The sequence below is a fragment of the Plutella xylostella genome, chromosome 18 (assembly GCF_932276165.1).
Source record: "Plutella xylostella chromosome 18, ilPluXylo3.1, whole genome shotgun sequence".
NCBI classification, from domain to species: domain Eukaryota; kingdom Metazoa; phylum Arthropoda; class Insecta; order Lepidoptera; family Plutellidae; genus Plutella; species Plutella xylostella.
In genome coordinates, this window is record NC_063998.1 from 9,874,238 (window position 1) to 9,896,429 (window position 22,192).

Here is a 22,192-nt window from a genome sequence, read left to right on the forward strand (position 1 = left end):
TTATGTGAATTTCTATACAAATGATTTCTATACTGAATGCGATATGTCTGTGGCGTACGATAACGAAAGGTGGAAGACGAATCGGTTCTCAATCGCCAAAAGTGTGAGCAGTAATGCACCATTTTACCATTAAATGTGGGAATTATAAAAAGTTTAAATGTGTAGTTACTCTAAAGACCTGTTGCATTGAATATCGAAGTCTAAATGGAGAGAGATTTATATTTTCGATTCAAATTTAATGAAATGGCTATCGACTATCGAGTATACGTGTCATCCGTTAGTGAAATCCCCTATTTTTAACTGAAAGTTTTACTTTCGCTTTTATGCAGAGATAGTAGACTATATTTATGCTACTGATATTGTGGTGATAATGTTCAATTGTTTTTTATTAAACCGGTATAAGTAATACGAATAAATGATAGGATTAGGATTTAGGATCTTTTGCAGCATATTTGTATCTGTCAGTATACAACTGTCATAGAATTCCTTCACAAAATACAATCTATTAATTTAAAATCAACACCGAGTTCGAACGTGATCAAATCAATTATTATTTTATTCAATAAACACACAAATAATTAAAGTCCGCGTGACAGATCGCGATAACTACGCCATTAGCGGGCGGCGAGTCAATCCGTTCAGAAATCTCATTAGCCGGGACCGAAGCCCTAGGACTCCGTAACTCGATTACTGCTCCACGTGACCGCGACAAGGTTGCCCCGTCTCCATGCCAGCAACTTGCCGAGAAGCCTTACAGAGTCCATGGACTAATTTTCCGATGTTTTCTCTTTGCGTTGTAGACGGTGTATAAGTATATAGGTTCGTAACTTGCGCCTTGCTCGACGCTGTCGACGCGTTAACGTTTAACCGTGGGAATTCCGAGATAAGAAGAAGCCTATGTGTTTATCCATGGTGTCACTTTGCAGCATGGCTAATTTCATCAAAATCTGTTCAGTAGTTATAATTGTTGGACCTGCACAGCAGTCTGGTGAGACATTGGATCTAGGTTGATCTTGTAAGAGAAATTCAATGTCTTATACACATGTATACCTCCTAAACTGGCTGCACGATATTATACACTCGGGGGCAATGAAAAAGTTCCATTAAGAAAATCACCAAATTACTCCTAAACGGAAAAGGCTAGCTTAAAGACGCCTTCTGCAACATTGAAGTACATTTAAAAGAGCATCAGGATATAACAAACTAAAAACACTAATTTAATAATATTTTGTAAAATTATAAAGCCAATATTTGAAAAAAATGGGGTCGTTTGGTGTCGGCTTTTTGTGAGTGGAACTGTGTCTTTGCACGTGAATGTATTTGATCCAACAGTGGTATAAACTAGTCAACTTATACAAATACATATATTCAAACAACAATATTTTCCACGACTCCATTACGACTCAATACAAATGGCGACGGTAGGTAATTGCGAGTAAATTGTTTATTAAAGTCTAATTAGCCCTCTTTCAGTGATTTTCCTGGTTCAGAAACGTGACATCTTTCTCGGCATTATTCACTGTAAATTGTGTAAATACAAAGAGACTCGCCCGTGTTTCTGAGGAAAATAGGTAAGAATGCAAACCTTGCCGACAATTGTTTGTGTTTAAAACGACGCAGCTAAAGGCGATGGTCATTATAGGTACACCTACCTACTTACTAGCACCTTATCCTGCGAGCTTCGCTTTGGGTTTATAGGTTAGACTCAGGTTTATACCCATAGGTGTCAATGGTTTCATGCCATTGCAAATTCACATGGATTTTCCATTTTCATGTGAAATAGTCCATCTATCCATACTTACATGTTTATATCATTAGTATATGTACCCATACTGACTACTTAAGTATTCCACTAACAAATTGTTAATATTCATAATATGTACATTATTTAGGTACTTACTTAATGAAAATATGAAATCTTCAAAAAAATATTAAATATTAATTTAGTAAGTACTACTAAGTACAGCAGTGAAACTAGTGCGATCCCTGTAGCAGAAAGGTCATGTTCTTTTGCCAGACCAAGTGGCAGCCCACACAACCAAGCCAGTGGTGAAAAGGCCTCTGTAATTACAGTTCCCACTGAAGGTTTCAGTTTTCAGCGTAAAGCCTGCTAGCTACAATAGCTTCACTGACTTCCTTTAGCCTAGATCTGCCCACTTTACTCAACGTTCACCCCTTGTCCCCGGCAACTCGAGTTAGAAGCCTCCACCTCGCTCTTATGTCAAGGTCGGGAGAGCTGAAAGTTCCTTGTTAGGAAGTGACTGTGAGGGACAGTGGAGAGTGTTATGGTGAATGTTAAGTAGAATGCAGCGTATTCTTCACTGTACACGGTTTTAAATGTTCAAACTGCAACAAAGCAATTTCCCTGTATTCATAGAACAGTTAACAAGAGACTTGCAAAGCGCCTACGCTATGCAAGTTTTTTTACTTAGTATCAGACAGAAAAAGTCGACGTTCCTTTTGCACGGACACTCCATCTTGTTCCTATATTGTTAAAAGTTTTCCCGTGGGAATTCTGGGATAAAAAGTAGCCTATGTTCTTTCCCAGGGTCTAGACCGTATGTACATTAAATTTCATTCAAATCCGTTCAGTAGTTTTGGCTTGAAAGAGTAACAGACAGAGTTACTTTCGCATTTATAATATTAGTTAGGATCTACTGGTGAAGAAAATCTTTAGTTCACAGTAACTGCAAATATTTGCAATTAATTACCAAGTAGCGTTCCGGCTCTGTATCTCCTATCTACATTATTGCAGGATAAAAAAGATGAAAGTATTAATATCCGGAGATTATCGTGGCACAGTCATAGTGCTAGCTATCTACGTACACAAACGCAGATAAGAGAATTAAACAAGGTCACAAAGATACAAGTAGTATAAGTAAGCGTCAACATTATGCTTGTTTAAATTGCAAGCTTCGCCAATATTATATTATTTTTGCGTATGTATGTTATCAGATTAACAATATACGAGAGAGATACAAGATGGTGTGTCACATACAAAAACTAAGTCCTGAAAAGCTAAAAACTGTGTGTATTATGTTTACTATCAAACAGTTCTATGTTCAACCTCATTGACAACCAGAAGTTAGTGAATAATAAAACGCACATTGTTAATTCAGTGATAAGGATAATACGATTACAATATCGAAATTATTTGCACAATTAATCATCTTTTAGGCGCATTTTAGGTGAAGGTGGTTGGCCTCCAATGGCTTATCAAACAGTTCAATGACCTGTCGCCGCGCCGTACCTACCATCATTTCTTACTGCGATATACCGGTTATAGTCACCTAATAAGTGGCGCAGGTAGTTTGTATTGGATTTTTCAGATTCACTTGGGGCCTGTTTCACAATGTGTGGATGACGACTACGTGTGGGATAGAAGACGAGCTGTCACTCTCTGTAATTTTGTTTTAGACAGTGCCAACTACCTACAAGGTTATCCAAACGATTAAGGGTCTGTTTCACAATGTCTGGATAATGGGCACGAGAGGGATAAAGGCAGTCTTTATCCCTCTCGTCTCTCCTCCCTCTCGGCAGTCTTGGCCATTATCCAGACATTGTGAAACAGACCCTTAATCGTTTGGATAACCCTGTAGTTGGCTAGAGGTGCCATCCTACAATATAGTAGGCACATGATTATTCCTGAAATGTTTCGTGCTGTCAATAAAATTGTAGGACAGAAGGAAGGAGGATATAAAATTGTGCTAAATAAATAATATTAAACTGCGTGAAGCCGACGAAACAGATCAAAGTAAAACCCACAAACTGATACATTTCCAGAGAAAACATAAAATTTATGGCGTCGCATTAATAGAATTGGACAAGAACTTTTAGAAGACCTTGATTAGGTTTAATAAAAAGATTTTTATATCATTATAAAAATACTCGTATACTTACTTCTAAATAAAATACCTATATTAGAAACAAAATACATACAAGGTCGCTAAAACACTTGCTGTAACTGGCACTAACCTTTCGATTTCTATACTTGGAAATCGGTTAAAAAGTAACTAAAAAGAAAAACAGAGATAGCTGACGCAGCCCTAAGGCCGCGTCCACGACGGCAGCGGTTGGAGCGGGCAGAGCGGGTGGCGTGAAGGTACCTTACGTACCTTAGGTACGCTAGTGTTTATTAATTAGTGTTGGTATTATTTACTCTATGGAGAAGAATCCTAACTAATCCTAACTATCCTAACTAATATTATAAATGTGAAAGTAACTGTGTCTGTCTGTCTGTCTGTCTGTTACTCTTTCACGCCAAAACTACTGAACGGATTTGAATGAAATTTGCTATACATATGGTATAGACCCTGGGAAAGAACATAGGCTACTTTTTATCCCGGAATTCCCACGGGAAAACTTTTTAAGGCGAAGCGAAGCTCGCGGGCACAGCTAGTACATATTATAAATGTGAAAGTAACTGTGTCTGTCTGTCTGTTACTCTTTCACGCCAAAACTACTGAACGGATTTGAATGAAATTTGGTATACTTACATATGGTCTAGACCATGAGAAAGAACATAGGCTACTTTTTATCCCGGAATTCCCACGGGAAAACATTTTAAGGCGAAGCGAAGCTTGCGGGAACAGCTAGTTACATATATATAAATCTCCGCCTACACAGTCTAAATACTGTATGGATTTGTCATAGACTAGTGTTTAGTCTCGCCCGCTGGCGTCGTGGACGCGGCCTAACGGCGACGGCGATGATTATGAAAAATTATGCTAACCTCGAGTCGAAAAGCATCCCAAAGTGTAGGCCAAGGTTCGAATCTCAGAATAACAATGAATTGATCGCATTCATAAATCTGTTAGAAGCCACGGTTTTGATTTCATAAATATTTTTCAAAGATACTTAACTATGCGGCGAGTTTTTTCCTGTTGCTAAGTGAACAACGTACATTCGTACATAAGTAACTGCTTCTTGTTCTTATAGTGTCTGCGACAAACCCTAGGGCTAGAGTAGGATTTGTCACCGTGGTGAAAGGTATGGCTAGTCCGATTAGCCTCTATCACTGATTGTCCATAATTGGGCTGTAGGTAGGTACGAAAGGAGCCCCCTGAGCCATCAACAGTGCTTTTTGTCCATAATTGGGCTGTACGAAAGTAGCCTCCTGGAGTGACCCATCAACAGTGCTTTATATACGAGTATACGTCGGTACATCCCGGGCAGTCGGCGCCTGAAAACAGATCTAGCTAATCCAGGGCTAATTCTTTCACCACGGTAACAAACCCCAGTGCAGCTCTTGTTCTTGTCAACGACATGCTAAAGAGGAAGAAGATCAAAATGCGTCATCATTGTTGGGGCGTGTTCGCATGCTTATGACATATTTACAAGTGATACCGATATACCTATCTCACTACATCCCGACTCTACGGAACGCTATTGAATAAACAATCTGTTCCGTAATTCATGTGCTTACCTACCGGTTGTAAATGTTAAACTGTGAGATCCACATTATTATCAGTGGCTCAAATCTGTTATGGTGATTTTACCTTTGGATTGTGTTTTGTTTGGATTGCTGTTAAATCCTGATGCTTATGTATACCTTCCTACACTATAGGTTTTGTTGTTATGCCGTTACAACGTGTGTGACTGTGTAAATCATATATACTCTAAGGTGTAAATACTTTATGTAAACAGCATAGAATAACGAGTTACTACTGTACCTACTCGTTATTCTATGGTACATAGATACTATTCTAGTGCCGGCGGGCGGGCGCGGGCTGCGGCGGCGCGCGGGCCGGCTGCTCGCGGCGCCCACCGCCCGCACCAACATGCTGCATGAGGCTCCACTCACTAGGGCTATTAGGCTTATCAACAAGGCATCTGAGAGGACTGACATTCTCACATGTTCTTTGGGTGAGTTCGTAAAGGTTATGTTAAATATGTAAAGTGTTGGTTAGTTTATTGTGTTTATTATTATTTGTATATTTTTTATGAAAGTTTTTGTTATTGTTTGATGTTTCTGTATTATTGTGTTAGGTCTATCCTGTTAAATAATATAAGTATTAGAAATAAATAAATAAATAAATCAATTCTAGCTTCCCACATGATGATCATCGGCTGAAAATCATCTGTGTTAGCACGTGGCCATTTGAACGCAAAACATGCCGACCACGATGTTATGCCGATCATGAAATTCCTGAATTCCCAAAGTTCTAATTCCAATATACCAGAACTTACTACGATAGTGTTTGCCCTAATAGTGTATAGAATGTGCCTCATGTGGCCTATAATTAATACAAAGACAGCTCAAATCCCCAAGTTTCCAAGTTCCTCCCGACTCATCAATAAGTCGGCAACTATGACAAGGTCGTATCGCAAGCTCAGCTCTGGACAAAGTTATAAACGAAGGACCGTGTCTAAACAGACGCTGGCGATAAGTTTGTGTGGCCGGAACTTTGTTGTTCGTATATTGTATGGCGATGGCGCAGTTATAGACTTCGTGGTTTCACCCTTTGAGCTTTGAATGGTAGGAGTAATATTATTATTTAAATATTGGGTTCGATTAAATTGTACCTAGGTACCTACTAGATTAAGACAAAGCAACTTGTTTTTAGTTATTCAAAAAATAGCATGGTAAGTAGGTATATGGCATGCATCATAGCGTAAATTACCTTACAAAATAAAATTACATTTAAGATTCATTTTCCTTGTGACTAATAACTATAATCATTTACTTACATCTCAGCTAGTTACCAATTCTAACGAAAATCACGCTCATAACCTTAAATCCTCTACATTTTTATTAATGGCACTTAGCAAACGATAAAGGTTATCAATCGGTACCATTAAGTGTTCCATAAAGAGAGGTCCAAAGCTAATGGGCCAACGCCACCGCAACCTTGGTCTACTCTCCTTCACTACACTCGCGAGCTATGAAAAAGTTCCACTTACAAAATGTCGACACCAAATCATCATCATCATCATCACGACCCATTATATCCCCAGTGCTGGGGCACGGGCCTCCTTCCAATGAAGGAAGGTTTTACGCCTAGTCCAGCACGCTGGCCTAGTGCGGGTTGTAGGACAGTGCGGAAACATCTTTCAAAGATTTTAAGATTTGTTGGTTATGTTATGACATGCAGTGCTGGGATTGGTTGAAGTGTTTTGAGAAGACTTTGATACTGAACCTGAACAATTATAATGAAACTAGCTGTTCCCGCGAGCTTCGCTTCGCCTTAAAAAGTTTTCCCGTGGGAATTCCGGGTTAAAAAGTAGCCTATGTTTTTGCGTGAAAGAGTAACAGACAGACACAGTTACTTTCGCATTCATAATATTAGTTAGGATTAGGATTATAAATGCGAAAGTAACTGTGTCTGTCTGTTACTCTTTCACGCCAAAACTACTGAACGGATTTGAATGAAATTAGGTATACATATGCTGGTCTAGACCCTGAGAAAGAACATAGGCTACTTTTTATCCCGGAATTCCCACGGGAAAACATTTTAAGGCGAAGCGAAGATTGCGAGAACAGCTAGTATTATATACAGGGTGCTGCAAAAAGGGTATACTAAGCCGAAACCTACATGTACAGCATGGTATATCTAAGCCTGAAACTGAAATCAGAATTTAAAAATTTATTATACCAATTTTGCAACACTCTGTATAGTTAGGATGACAAACTAAAATAGGTTGATTAATGGTTGCTTAAATTCATTCCCCGATGGAAATATATGTAGGTAGTCAGCTTGATGTAGACGTCTCCTACAGAGGTTTACATTCTTCCCTGCCTTGCTATGGAAGCAGGCTGGAGGAAATTTCCTTAAACACTAATTGAACATAAGGCCTTCGCTGACAGTCATGATGGTTCGTGCCGAGTCATCGGTCAAGGCTGAGGGAGTGCCCGTGAATTCGCGTCATTCCGAACATCACCGCTTATTAGATGTAAGTCTACGTGGGCGCTGATGTCTTGCGCTGAATACACTTTCTTACATAATCAAATACAGGGTGAGTCTTTCATAGCTGCATATCACCCTGAATAACACGATTAGGAATAGGTTCTGAAATTAAGGTAAAGTAGGTACTGTTCATTGCAAACATAAACAGTGGAGAAGACACACCGAAACACGAGACAGGACCGAAAATGACGGCGTCGTAGGTACACAAAAGGGTTTTCATACAAAGCAAAACTAACTGGGAATCCCTATCTTACTGATCTCAACAATTTTAATACTTACTCCTTGATCTAACTTCTCCACAAACACATTCATGTCACCATAACTTAGAACTCATATCTGAGTGTGTCCCACAACTAGAGATTTCATCAAAACTTGCAATCCACGAGGCTATCTAGACTCCAGACTGACATTCAGTTAACCAACTCATCTTATTAAACTTGAAAGGGACAAGCTTCAACACAATTTCCCACTTGCAGCTGTTGAATAAACACAGTTACGATAGGTACCTACAGGATGTTACAAAAGTTGTGTTGAGCCGTTAAACTCAGCGCGTTATTCAGAACAACGCATATTTTGTGACTTTGTAAAAAAACTACTCCTTTACTTACTTTGATCGTGATAATGATCTACCTATTCTATTCTATTCTTTGTGGGGGTTTGAGTACCTGCACCTGGCTTTCTCGAGTGGAACCTTTGTGCATATCCCCAAGGTTTAAATTGCCTTCCTAAGCTTGGACCATTTCCCACCCCGCTGGTCCACTCTATGATCTACCTACAACTCAACAAGATTATGTGTGTATATTGTACAATATCCGGTATAGGCACAGTTGCACACATCACAAATAGATGCAGCTATTGTCAACTAGTTATCGCGACCTACATGTCAAGTTAGCATCGTCTGAATACGCCTTTCATACACAATCATGTTGGTTCACAGCTTGTACCTGGATGACGTCATCATTGTTGGTTTAGGCAGGTACAGCCAGCCTCATTAGTAGCTATACTCTTTTGTACCTTGTCAAACTAACAAACCGACTTAGTGCCAATTTCTCTATAGTCAGTTATCTAACCGACAGGGATTGATTTATTAATTATACGTCATCTCCATATAAAATTCATGACAGATGTGTCAAAAGTCAACCACTACTCCCTGGTTATGCTCTAACCGACTATGGAGAAATTGGCACTTATTCATTTAAACATTGACGGTTTATGTGTGTGTGTCAGTGTATTGTACATCCCACCCCATCCCTATCTACAGTTTCCAGAACATCCTGTATAATACATTATCTATGCACTCGCAATCAACAGCTCAACGCCATCATTAATTATCGCGTCTCATCTCAAGTTAACACTCTCGCAGTAATGGCTAATTTATCGAACAAGGGCCAATAAGCTTCGTTCACACATCACCCATTGTGTAAACTACCCTTATGTACTGAACTGAGCGAGCCGTTGTTAATGTTGGTAGTACAGGGTAAGTAAACATTGTGTGACCCGAGCCTTAGGATACCTAGTTTAATTATACTTAGGTACAGTCAGCTGCATAAGTAGCTATACACTTTCGAACCTTGTCAATCTGAAACCGCCTATCCATTCATTGAAGCATTGACGGTTCATCAGTTTGACAAGGTACAGAAGTGTATAACAACTTATGCAGCTGACCGTACATTATGGTGTTTTTGTGCAATACAGGGTGTTAAAATGTGTACGTGCACAATTGCCAAGAGTAGGAGACTTCGTTGGTCAATTCGTTATTTTAAAGTAAATAAATAAATATGTGGGGACATCTCACACACGACCAAGTTAGTCTTATCGGTCTTATCGCTTAATGCGATTTTTTCAAGACAAACGAAAGATAGAACTATAGAAAGATATACGTATTTTTACCAATTTTCATGTTGAAATATAGTGTATCATTTATAAAAGCCCCGATGGGAATCGCAAAGTATTTACTATTTACTTGTAGGCAGTTAGGCACTAGGCACATGAGATGTTGAATATACGGTAGGTACCGATGTGTGTGGTCGTGGAACTGGGTCGCACTAAATATTGCTGAAGAGGAGGTGGTACTGTGGGAGCTGGATGCCTCGAATATTCAACGTCCAGATTTAGGTTACATGTACTGGGAGGGTACCATTATTTTTAACCCTAGGTAATGTTATTGTTATTGTCTTTATTCTATCTATTCATTAAATGGGTTGTGGAGAAAGACATTTGCTATTGATTTGAACCCTTTTAAAGATACTTATACTAACTTACAAAATTATTTTGAATGAAACTTAAAATTCCCGTTTCAAACCAAAGATAAAACTAGCAATTTTTAAAGACGCTACTACAGAAGAATCATATATTTTTTTAAATTCATAATTTTGTTTAATGTAGTCTTAACAGCATTGTATTTTTATTACACTAACATAGGTTAAGTTTAATCGTTAGCGTTAATAACAATACAAATATAACGCCCATTCTAGTTGCTAAATCCATCATCCAACGTTATAATTATAAGTTAAGTTAAACGACTATCGTATTGCGTATCCCATCACTAGTGATCTAGAATGCTAATACGCAAATTGTTGTTATAGTTATAGTTATAGAAAAGGTGAGGACAACCAGTGCCCATTCGCCACTGCGACGTAAAAGATCTATTGTGACTCCCCTTGCCGAGTCAAATCTCACTATCCAGGCCCAGGTCTTTTATAAACCTGATGATCTTACCTGGAGAGAGAGACCTGACATCTATGGGGGCTAATTTGTAGCCGCCCAAGATTCTGTTTCTCTTGTGAATGATGGCCTCACATTCACAGAGAATATGCATGGGCGTTTCGTCCTCTTCATTGCAAAATCTACAAGTTGGAGTATCGGACAGACCCATTTTATGTAAGTGACTGTTCAACCTACAGTGACCTGATAAGGTTCTTGTCAAGACCCTTAACTGGTTGCGTGTGAGCTCTAAAGCTCGACGCGTAAATTTCTGCGAATAGCCCACGATTAGGGCTCTTGCATGATGTTGCCCTGGTACATTATTCCAAGCCTCTAAGCTTTGGTTCTGTGCCCAGTCCTTGATCTCGCGACGACTGGTGCATTTTGGTAGCCCGATGATGGGCTCGGGGCCCAACGGTAGGCTTTCTGCTCCCAGACGTGCGAGCTCATCTGCTTCCTCATTGCCATTGATGCCACAATGTCCGGGCACCCATCGCAGGGTCACTCTATTGTTAGCTCCAATTTTGTTCAGGATGAGGATGCACTCCATTATAAGTTTGGAGTTAACTTCTGCAGAAGTCAATGCTTTAAGAGCAGCTTGGCTGTCTGACAGAATAAATATATTCCTCCGAGTGAAGGCTCTATCCAGGTTTTCGTATGCACATCCAATGATGGCATATATCTCGGCTTGGAATACGGAGGCAAACCTTCCCAGGCTCGCATATTTGCGCGCTCTTGGCCTTTCTCCGTAAATGCCTGAACCTGCCAGGCCTTCCTTTTTGGATCCATCGGTGTACCACACGATGTCTCCCGACCGGAAAGTTTGAAGGGCCTTATCATCATTCCACTTCTCCCTTTCTAGTATCTCAACTGAGAAGAGCCTTGAGAAACAGTACTCCGTTTCCATAGCGTCGGAAGGCATCGCCATGGCATGGGTACTGAGAAGCTCTCGGTGGAGCGAGCTGAACACAGCCGAGTGCCATCGGTTCCTGCCTCCTTCAGCAGCCCGTAGCATAGCTGATCGAGCCTCTTTCTGCACATGTATGTGTAAAGGGCTAAGATTCAGCATGGCTTCCATCGCTGCTGTCGGAGTGGACCTTATAGCTCCAGTGGCCATCAGACACGCTAACCTTTGAAGACTACTTAATAGATCTTGACAGGTTTTTTGTTGGGTTTTCCTGTGCCATACTACGCAGCCGTATGTAACCATAGGTCTCACTACGGCTTCGTATAACCAAAGGGTTAACTTCGGCTTAAGGCCCCATTTTTTCCCAACTAGTCTACAGCACGATCCCATAGCGCACTTAGCTTTCTGGGCTATGTACTGCAGATGTTGATTCCAAGTCAGCTTCTGATCTAGGATTACACCAAGATATTTGGCTTCTTTGGAGAAGTTTACCGTTTCCCCAAAGAGAACCGGTGGTCTCAGACCATCTAGGATCCTTCTTCGGGTGAACGGTACAATTATGGTTTTGCTGGCATTTACAGAGAGTTGATACTCCCTGCACCAGCGCTCTACCATCTTAAGGGCTGTTTGCATCAGATCTGAAATCGTGCTGGCGCTTTTGCCTACGATGGTTATGACGAGATCATCAGCGTAGCCCTGAGTGTCGAAGCGAGCTTCATTGAGCTCACAGAGCAGGGTGTCGACAACAATGGACCACTCCAGGGGCGATAGTACGCCGCCTTGGGGACATCCTCTTGTTATTTTAACCTCAATGCTCTTGTCCAGGAGTGTTGTTTTAACAGTCCTGTTGGTTAACATCGATTCTATCCACGTAAGTGTGGTGTTGTCGATGTTTTAGTCCCTCATACATTTGAGAATGACATTCGTCGAGGTGTTATCAAAAGCACCCTCTACATCTAGAAAAGCACAGAGGGCAATTTCTTTGTCCTCTAGTGCTTTCTCAATGCTATCAGTAAGTTCAATTAGGGCAGTTTCCGTAGATTTGCCCTTCTGATAGGCGTGCTGCTTCACATGTAGTGGGTTTTGTGTGAGGTAGCCCATTCTAATATGAAGATTGATCACCTTTTCCATAGCTTTGAGCATGAAGGAGGTGAGACTTATGGGTCTATAGGACTTAGGTAGGGACTTGTCTCTATTTCCCGTTTTGGGGATAAAGGTCACCCTCACCCTAGTCCAAAGGTGTGGCATATACCCCCAGGCATAAGAGGCTCTGAAGATTTTAACCACAACTGGAAGGATAATATCACATGCTTCTTGTAGTAGTGCTGGAAATATATTATCCTCTCCCCCGGTTTTAAAGGGCATGAAGCTTTTGATTGCCCATCTACCGCGGTTAGGAGTGAAGACCTGTGAGGCTTTTCTCCAGTCCTCATTACTTGGCCTGATTTTGGTAGGCTGCTGCCCTGTATGTGCATCAATGTGCTCATCCAGCAATCCAGGAAAGTGGGTCTGTGCAAGCAGCCTAAGAGTCTCCTCTGGGGATTCAGTAAAGGTCCCATCTGGTCTTTTAAGCAGTCCCAGATTTGCGGAAGGCGATTTAGACAAAATCTTTTTGATTTTCGCAACATGAGGGGCGCTTTTTACCTCCTCACAGAAGCGCCTCCAAGATTGCCTTTTCGCCTTCCGGAGCTCGTGATTAAATTCAGTGAGGGCTTTCCTATACAAATCCCATTCCTTTGTGATTTTAGCCCTGTTGAATTCTTTCCGAGCTGTTTTTCTTAGATGCTCCAGGTTAGAGTTCCACCAGGGGACCTTAGTGTTAGAGCATCTAGTTTTTAGAGGGCAACTGTTCTCGTAGGCATCTAACATGCACCTTCCGAGCTCCTCTACTGTAGATTCGAGTTGCTGTATGGATTTGACGGAGCCTTTTATAATCCCTAGGTTTTCCGAAACTTGGTGTCGATAAACGTCCCAGTCTGTAGCCTTAGGATTTCTGAAGGTCTCCACTTGGCTCTTCCCTATGAGAGCAATGTCGAATCGTATGTGTCTGTGATCAGACATGGATGCCTCTTTCGAGACATGCCAGTTGCAAGCACGTCTTTCAAGTAGATCTGTGCAGATTGTTACATCTAGAACCTCCCGACGCGCACGTGTAACGAAAGTTGGTGTGTTTCCATCATTTAGTGTTAGTAAGTTTTTAGTCAGGAGGAAGTCGAACAAGATCTCACCTCTCTTGTTGGTATCCGTACTGCCCCAGGCTGTGTGATGGGAATTGCAATCGGCCCCTATCACAAGCTGGGCATTCTGGTCCTCACAATACTCCACCAGTGGAGCGAGGGCCGTCGACGGATCTGTGTGCTCCCCGGGCAGGTAGGCCGAGCTAACAATGAGCTTCATGCCCTCACAGCCGGGTAGCATTACGTGTGCCGCTACTAGGTCATCAGTGCAGAATCCTGGAATCGGCAAAAATTTCATATTCTTTTTAAAGACTATGCAAGCTCTGGGTCTATTGCCACAAGTATTGTATAAAACGTTACCTGCAGCGGTCAGTCCCAGTACCGTGTTTCCATGGATCCACGGTTCTTGTAACAAAGCCATGTCCAGTCCATCCTCTTGGAGGACCTTGCACGCGACGGCACTGGATGCCTTCGCGTGTTGGAGGTTGGCTTGTAAGATTTTCAACATGGTGGTAGGAAGGGAGGGGATAGGATTTAGGATTTGGAGATTAAGGAGGGTAAGTTGAAGGAATTAGGTTTAGGGACTTGGTGGGTTAAGGTGGGTTGTTGAGGGGATTACGGGAGGCTTTCTTACTGGAGTGCTCCTTTGCCAGAGAGGGCAGCTGCGTGGGCCGCCTCACTCCAGCTGCAGCTCCAGCAGCTCTCCCACGTGGCGCCGGTGCCTTGCGGGCGCCCGGGCGCGCGGGCTTGCCGCCCCGTGGTCGTGGTGCAGCACCCCCGGCCGGCGGCCGGCGGCGCAAATTGTTGTTAGATAAACTTAGTATATGTAATAGGTATAGTACCTACAGTACTACACTACATGCATTTACCATTTAGTATGTTACATAACTTAGGAGTACAGAGGAGGAATCTGCTACACAAGATCAACCATGTAGGGTAGGTATGTAGTTAAGTACCTAGGTACGTTTGCAAAGTTACACATCAGTTTCGTTGACTTATATACTGCATAGCATTAGGTTAGCACACATTATGTATTCCCAAATGTAAGCTCGTATTACTCGCTTGTATGTGCTAAAATACAATTTGTTAATTTATACTCAAGTTTCGTATTTTTAAACTTAGGTTACACAAACTTAGGCACTGTTTTTCTTTAAATAGATTTTTTATTATTATTATTAAGTACATTCCTACACTAACATTAGTTGTTAAGACTGAATTCTAAATTATGTGAGACTCATTTTTTCAGCACCGTGTAGTAATTTTATACACATCACATTGTGTTTTGTAAAGGTATTGTATTATACGAGATTCTGTGTGGGTGTCTGTTTGTCAGTAGAGAGACTGTAGCGACGTTTCAGTTCTGAGAACGTCATTGTTGTCACTTGTGTTCGCGAATGTATCAGGCCGTTATTATTCTGAGATGCGAAGAAAGGCTTGCAAACGGGTAAAAGCTAACAAACAAATTTATGTCTACACACAAAATGATGCTGGAGATATTATGAAAATACACGTATTTTTCTGTTAGGTTTTTTCCACGTAAACCTCGTTACAATAGGTACAAAAAACATAGAGACGAATTGAGAACCTCCTCTTTTTTTCGAAGTCGGTTAGAAAAGCTCAAGACATCACCGATAGATCACAATACCAGTCCCACAATCCCACTGAACTAGCAAGAATCAATCGCACAAACAGCAGGGTTTTCAGTCGTATTCAGGTGTTTTGCACATAATTCCTGCAGGAGATGTAGGTAAATAGAGAAAATTTAAGTATACAGGAATATGCACAATGGCAGTCCTTACGTCCCTAGTGCTAAATCACCCTCTTTTAGCTTAAAATAGGAACTATATATTTACCGATCACCCTGTATAAGTTCCATCGGCGTGCAGTGCCCGCTGAAATGTCATCGGCAGTCCCCCCCCCCCCCCCGCGCGGTGCGTCACTGCCCCTGTTTGCCCTCGTGCGTCATTATGGGGGTTGTGACGGGTATTGCTAAAGTATGATTAAATGGCTAAGTTCGTAAGTATACTCTGTTACACAACCTTACTTGAAAGTAAATTCTAAAAAAAATTATAGCTAGGTACTTAAGTATTGGAATTAGATTAAATTAAAACTAGACACACATTACACACATTTTGGTAGCGAGGTAATCCGTCAAGTATACTGTGTTAAAACCGGTTAAGGGTGGATTCGTCCAAACATCACGTTACACGAGAATAACTATACCGGAATTAAAATTATACGCGAGTAAATATCTAGGATAAGTACATTTGCATTCTACCAAGTTATACCATGATTAAATTGAATGAACGAGGAACGAAACTGTAATGCAACTAAAATAAAAATAGCTGCGTTTCAAAGCATGCAATAGAAATGACATGCCAACTTAGTTTGAATGGATTATAAAAGTATGAAATTGTTTATGTTTTAATATTTTATTCGCTGGTGTTATTCTGAGACTTTGCCTTTTAACGTACTTTTGTTTATGTTTTGACAGATGTGTTTATATGTCATTATGACGGTTTTCTAATCAGCTGATGTGCTGCCGCCATTACAAAATTACTCTCGGATAAGCTCGTTACACGGTCAATTTTGGCGGTATAACATTTTATTCTTGGGATAAGCTAGTTATCTTGGTTTCAGGTTTGGTAGAATGCAAAATCTGCTTACTCGCGAGTAACTGGTACTTTACTCGTGAGTAAAAAGTTACTCGACGTTGGCCGAATCCGCCCTGAAACTGTTTTTTTTTTAATTAAAAACCATTTGTTTTGTGGAAGTTACATAATCAGTATAGTGCCACAAACTTATCTGTTCCGGTGACAGCTCACGTAAATGTGTAATATTTCTTCATTCTATAAGATTTTAAGTTTGCCAGTAGTGGTAATTCGCTCTTGTGGTTCCAATAAACCCATCTAATCTATATCAATATATAATTCATTAGTAAATAATGAGATATGGATCAATTTAGTTCGCTCTCACCGGAACAGATAAGTTTGTCGCACTGTACACAGTATGTCTTGACATTTTAGGTCGAGAGGGCCTTTCCTACTAAAACTGTAAAATCAAAAAGAATAAATACTTATACTTAAATATTTTATGGTATAGCTTTATTAAAGATAGTCCACCTATTGCCCCTACAATGTGCATCTCTGCACACGGCTCCAATGAGCGTAAATGCGACCTTATTCCCGCCTGGCTGTGTAGTGTACGCTTCACGCCACACATTACACATCCCTGGCTGTGAGGCGTAGATAAGGGACGAGGTGTGGTTTATTATGTATTTATAATATTATTATTTATTTGTTATTTATAGGCTTCAGGCTGGTGCAGTGGCATTTTAATGTCTAACTGTAGAGGAGGGTGAGAAACGTATTTATTCGTGACATTCTCATAACATTTTTCTACCGCTTCCTGCTTATAGTTACGATAAAAACTACGAGAAAAGTTAGATGTGTTTACACACTTTTACAAATAAAATAATTTATCGATGATTGAATACTATATTAATACTTACCTACATTACTTTATGAAAGGATTTAAATTAGCAGAGTCAGCTGACTCACTTCATAAGTAGCTGTATATACTTATGTATGCATGTATACACTTTTGTATCTTGTCAAAATCAAAAACTATCTTTTATTCATTCAAAATATTGACGGTTTGTTACTTTGACAAGGTACAAAATTGTAAAGCTACTTACGAAGCTGACCGTACTAATATTGTTTTAATTCCAAGCTAGAATCTAGAATAAACAAAGAAATCTTATCTATTAAAGCAAAGCTGAAAGGAAACTAATTAAACGCTAACAAAAGGCGTATATTTTCTTCGAAGAAAAGAAAATAAATACTTATTTACGTTTACCTACTGTTTTCAGAAAGGATACTTTTTCTTTATAAAAGCAATTTTCTGAATTACTGGGGTGTTTTTATTTTAGTAAGGGTGGATTCGTCCAAACATCACGTTACACGAGAATAACTATACCGGAATTAAAATTATACGCGAGTAAATATCTAGGATAAGTGCATTCTACCAAGTTATACCATGATTAAATTGAATGAACGAGGAACGAAACTGTAATGCAACTAAAATAAAAATAGCTGCGTTTCAAAGCATGCAATAGAAATGACATGCCAACTTAGTTTGAATGGATTATAAAAGTATGAAATTGTTTATGTTTTAATATTTTATTCGCTGTTGTTATTCTGAGACTTTGCCTTTTAACGTACTTTTGTTTATGTTTTGACAGATGTGTTTATATGTCATTATGACGGTTTTCTAATCAGCTGATGTGCTGCCGCCATTACAAAATTACTCTCGGATAAGCTCGTTACACGGTCAATTTTGGCGGTATAACATTTTATTCTTGGGATAAGCTAGTTATCTTGGTTTCAGGTTTGGTAGAATGCAAAATCTGCTTACTCGCGAGTAACTGGTACTTTACTCGTGAGTAAAAAGTTACTCGACGTTGGCCGAATCCGCCCTAAGTATCTATGAATTCTGGTGTTTTTTTTTATAAATTTTTTGGTAAGTACATATAAAAAAATATTAGGTAGTTTGGAGTAAATTTTGTAAAACACAGTTGTCAGTGATAGAGTTATTAAACCGAATTTTTAAATCGGTGTTTTAAGAAAAATATGTTTCTGAGTGTAAAATGTGTAAAGATAATGTTGATATTATTTGCAGAAGTAAAATCATGTACCTTACACACTTTGTGATGCACTATGTGTTGAAAATCTCATGGTTTAGATGATTATCCTTATTTGTGCGTGTATACGAGTAATTCATAAAAATCTTATCTAACGCAAAAAATATTTTTATTAATTCACTTTTGAACCATAATATCTCAGAAACAGCATAGTTTAGATTTTTAAAATATTTACTCTAATAGAAAATACTTTAATCAATGAATTAAAATAGGTTTGGTTAGTGGCTGATAACTTACGCAAAGCGGGTCAGATTTGGCCATTATTCTTTGGTATGGATTACGGAGTACCTGGATTAACACATAGGCTACTTTTTATCGCGGTATTCCCACGGGAAAACCTTTAGCCGAAGCGAAGCTCGCGGGAACACCTCGTTATTCATAATGCTATAGCGTGCACAAATAAAGAAATACCTAACTTCTACATGGCCCGCCCGGTGCTATCTAATCTAACCACATAAAACTGTGTTGTGTGTGCTGGTGTTCCATATTTAATAAATAAATTAAAATATTCCGCACAGAAGTTTTATAACATACCCATGAAGCCTTATTCGTTTCAAAAAGCAGCTGTAGAGGAATGATTTTAAAAGGATAAAGCTAAAATGGAATTTGTCTTTCATATTAAAAGTCCTTTGAGACTCGTTGGAAACTCATCCTTTCATTTTGAACAGGAATTTGTAAATTTTCCTGCTTATTTATAAACTATGGGTCCGCCTTGTTATATAATATATATCTATGTACATTCTTTGTCGGAAATACTAAACCGCCGGGATTCGCTTTACCTTAAATAGATTATTTTGCCGTGGTAAACGTTAGTAACTTACACATTATGGAAAAAATGTGTCAGCTTTCTACATTCCATATTTGAAACATCCGACGGAAAAAGAGGGGTGTTATAACTAGGTATATGTATAATATGTATACAGGGTGTTGCAAAGAGGGTAAGTATGCTAAGCCGAAAGGAGGTGACTCAGGGGGCTATTCTGAACAACTTTTGTTCTATGAGTTTTGGAAATGGACGAAAATAAAAATTATTTTTCCATAGAAACTTTCTTGGTCACGTGACTTTTTAGGATGGAGAACGATTTTTTTATCGCGAATTTCCGAAACTCGTAGAACAAAAGTTGTTTTGAATGACCTCCTATAATATAAATAAAATGTATAACGACAGGATTTTCGTTTTGTTATTTTAGGATCGTGGTAATTTCAACCAAGTACGTTTCATGAAAATCGATTCAGCCGTTTAAAACTTATGCGAATTTTTTACGTTGTTTGGGTTATATCTAAATTGGTTCAGTCCATGAAAGAGTAACAAACTTACTCACCTCACATTCACACTCTTTACGTCGTTATAATAATAGTGTGTAATTATTATTCGTATTTGTTTGCAAATCGGAACGCGTAGTTGCACTACTTTATCGCAATAATTAACAAAGGTCACTGATTAGGCAAGGTTCATCAACTCAGCTGTTCGCAAAAACAACATAATAGTTAGGTATTATTAGAACGTAAGTGTGACGAAAACTTAGGTGGAATGTCTAACTAACGAACTAACAGAATATTTCAGTATAATTTTATTTTCAGTGGGAACCTATCGAATGAATTACTACTAAGAGATACGTATATAAGAGTATACTTATATAAAATACCAATGGAAAACGGTAACATAGGTACGTAAATTCGTATTCGTATAGTAGGCAAAGCCTTAAAAATAATCCTATCAAAAAGAGATTTAGCGGCGATCTCCATAGGAAAGAGCTTAGTAAGTAGGTATGGAACACAAAATAAAGCATCTGGTCCGTAGTAATCCGATTTAACCTTTATAAAATATCACAAAATATCACTTGCTTAGACACAGCTAACCGACAAATAACAACTAATGATTCTAAAATACACGCGAGCAATGAAAAAGTTCCACCTGCCATTGCTGTTACAGACTTACTATTTTCGCTGGAACTTTTTCATTGCTCGTGAGTGTAATGTTATAATAATACACACAACTCTTTTTTTCATGGCAGTAGTTCTACTTTCAAAAAAAAAGAAAGCTGAAAATGCAGAATTTGTATGGTGGCAGAGGCAGAGAAGTCAACGTCCCAAGTCTTGCAACAAGACCGTGAAGTGTGGAGACACGGGCAACAACCCTGGGAACCCTTTAGTCGCTCCTGAGGTCTTAGGCAACCTAGGTGTCCTATTGGATATTCTGGCAAGAGCTTGGGTGGCTAAACTACTAGAGAATAGGTCCTAAATTCACACAATAATGGCCACTTTAGTGGCTAAGTGCGGAAACTCAGGCCTCTGGGATATAAAGTTATGTTGGGTCCTCATAAATAGTAGGTACTATGTTTGTACTTAGGCATGTGTCCATGTGTCTCGGACTTTTCGGCATGATTAAAAATAGGTGTACCTAGCATAAAAAATATAGTTCAACTTTTCTTTTTTAATTCTACAGGGTGGATATCTGCCTTATGAATGTTATGATTATGATAAAGGAAATAAGGTAAGTCTACAGTATACATGTCATTATAATAAGACTTTGCGGTGGACATGCGGTGTAGCGAAACTGGATCTGCCAACAGTAGGTAAACTAGGAAGTAGGTACTGTGGAAATGGTTTAAACATATAATGAGACCTAATCATCATTAGTACTTCTATCCCTCTTGTGAAATGATTTGTCTAATTTAATTACTAGGTAGTTAATTCTTGGTTAATAAAAGCCTCTTACCGGGAAATTAAATAATACTTAGGTAGTTATTATTATTATTATTTCACTATGGGTAGTATAGGTAAGTAATAAATTAATAATTAATTTCTTCTGAAGGCCTGAACTGGTAATTTCACTCAATAGTTAGTTTATAATGTGAGACCACACAAGTGCAGGTTAAAATTAGAACTCCTCTGTTTCGGTCAAAAGTTAAGAAGTAATCAGGTACAGACACCTATAAATACTTATATATATTTTAATTACATATAGGGATCTGGTAAGTACATGTATAGGTAAGATATAAACAATCGAAAAATCCATGCTAACCGTATTTTTATAGGTACTTAGGAATATAAATTATAATCTTTTTACAAAATACAAATGAAACATCATAATCCTAGTAGGTATCAGTAGGTTAGGTACTCAGTCATAGGCATTATAATCGCACATCCTTTGTCTACCCCCGATGTGCTCGAGTGACAGCTGGGCAGGGGTGGCCAACGCGGGGATGTTTTTACAAAAACGACTGAAAAATACCTTCAGTGAATAAGGTAGTCACTGAAAAACTGATCCCGGTTGCCAGGCAGACTAAACAGAGCCCAGTTGAAACACATCCAGAGATTCCAATTGGAATTTTAAGTGAAACATCTAAACATAACTCGTCGTAAACCGTCCATTACCTCCCTCCATAAAAACTCCGCTTACAAACGTGTTTAACAGAAGACATACAGACTAACAAACTGCCCCGAGTATGGATAAACCTATTAAATTAACACTATTGAATTGTCGAAACGTGACAGGCTAAAGATTATTTCGTTGTTAATCCTTACCTTGTTTACTCGCCGGTGGGTCGCGGCAAAGGCACTACACTGAACAGCCAGAGGTTTAGTCAGATCGATGATAAAGGTATTGATGTGGTTGTTTTTATGGTGTGTAAATAATATTCGCGGGCACGTTTTTTTTTTGTTTTACGGCGGCGGCTAGCGGTCGTCGCGTGTGGCGGCCGCGGCGGACTGGCCGGCGCGCCCGCCAGGTGGCGCCGCGCATGCGCCGGGCCAAGGTCGACCCGAGCGGAGAGTAATATCGCGCCGCCTGTTT

The 22,192-nt window shown here is 39.4% G+C and overlaps 3 protein-coding genes across 3 annotated transcripts in view; all 3 read right to left on the reverse strand.

Annotated features, from left to right (window-relative positions):
• The window catches only part of LOC105388539 (1-phosphatidylinositol 4,5-bisphosphate phosphodiesterase), a 72,783-nt gene extending 50,656 nt beyond the window's left edge, over positions 1–22,127 (reverse strand). The window contains exon 1 of the mRNA XM_048627122.1: positions 21,925–22,127. The gene's annotated coding sequence lies outside the window, so the exon portion shown is untranslated. The remainder of the gene's footprint in view (positions 1–21,924) is intronic.
• Positions 10,576–11,517, reverse strand: LOC125489921. The gene has a single exon (XM_048627520.1). It carries the CDS (start codon positions 11,515–11,517, stop codon positions 10,576–10,578), a length of 942 nt encoding a protein of 313 aa, XP_048483477.1.
• On the reverse strand, positions 12,412–14,475 carry LOC125489922. Its single transcript, XM_048627521.1, has 3 exons — positions 14,055–14,475; positions 13,170–13,970; positions 12,412–12,650 (listed from the first exon to the last, which is right to left on the reverse strand). Exons 1-3 carry the CDS (start codon positions 14,200–14,202, stop codon positions 12,412–12,414), a joined length of 1,188 nt encoding a protein of 395 aa, XP_048483478.1. The 5' UTR covers positions 14,203–14,475.
• Positions 22,128–22,192: the final 65 nt, after the last annotated feature.

Excerpts from the sequence above, each read along its gene's own strand:
- LOC125489921 (XM_048627520.1), bottom strand. The coding sequence starts at position 11,517 with ATGGAAACGGAGTACTGTTTCTCAAGGCTCTTCTCAGTTGAGATACTA.
- LOC125489922 (XM_048627521.1), bottom strand. The coding sequence starts at position 14,202 with ATGTTGAAAATCTTACAAGCCAACCTCCAACACGCGAAGGCATCCAGT. Across the intron at positions 13,971-14,054 it reads ACTGGGACTGACCGCTGCAG|GATTCTGCACTGATGACCTA; the intron begins GTAACGTTTTAT and ends TGCCGATTCCAG. Across the intron at positions 12,651-13,169 it reads GCAATCTTGGAGGCGCTTCT|CTATGGAAAAGGTGATCAAT; the intron begins GTGAGGAGGTAA and ends TCATGCTCAAAG.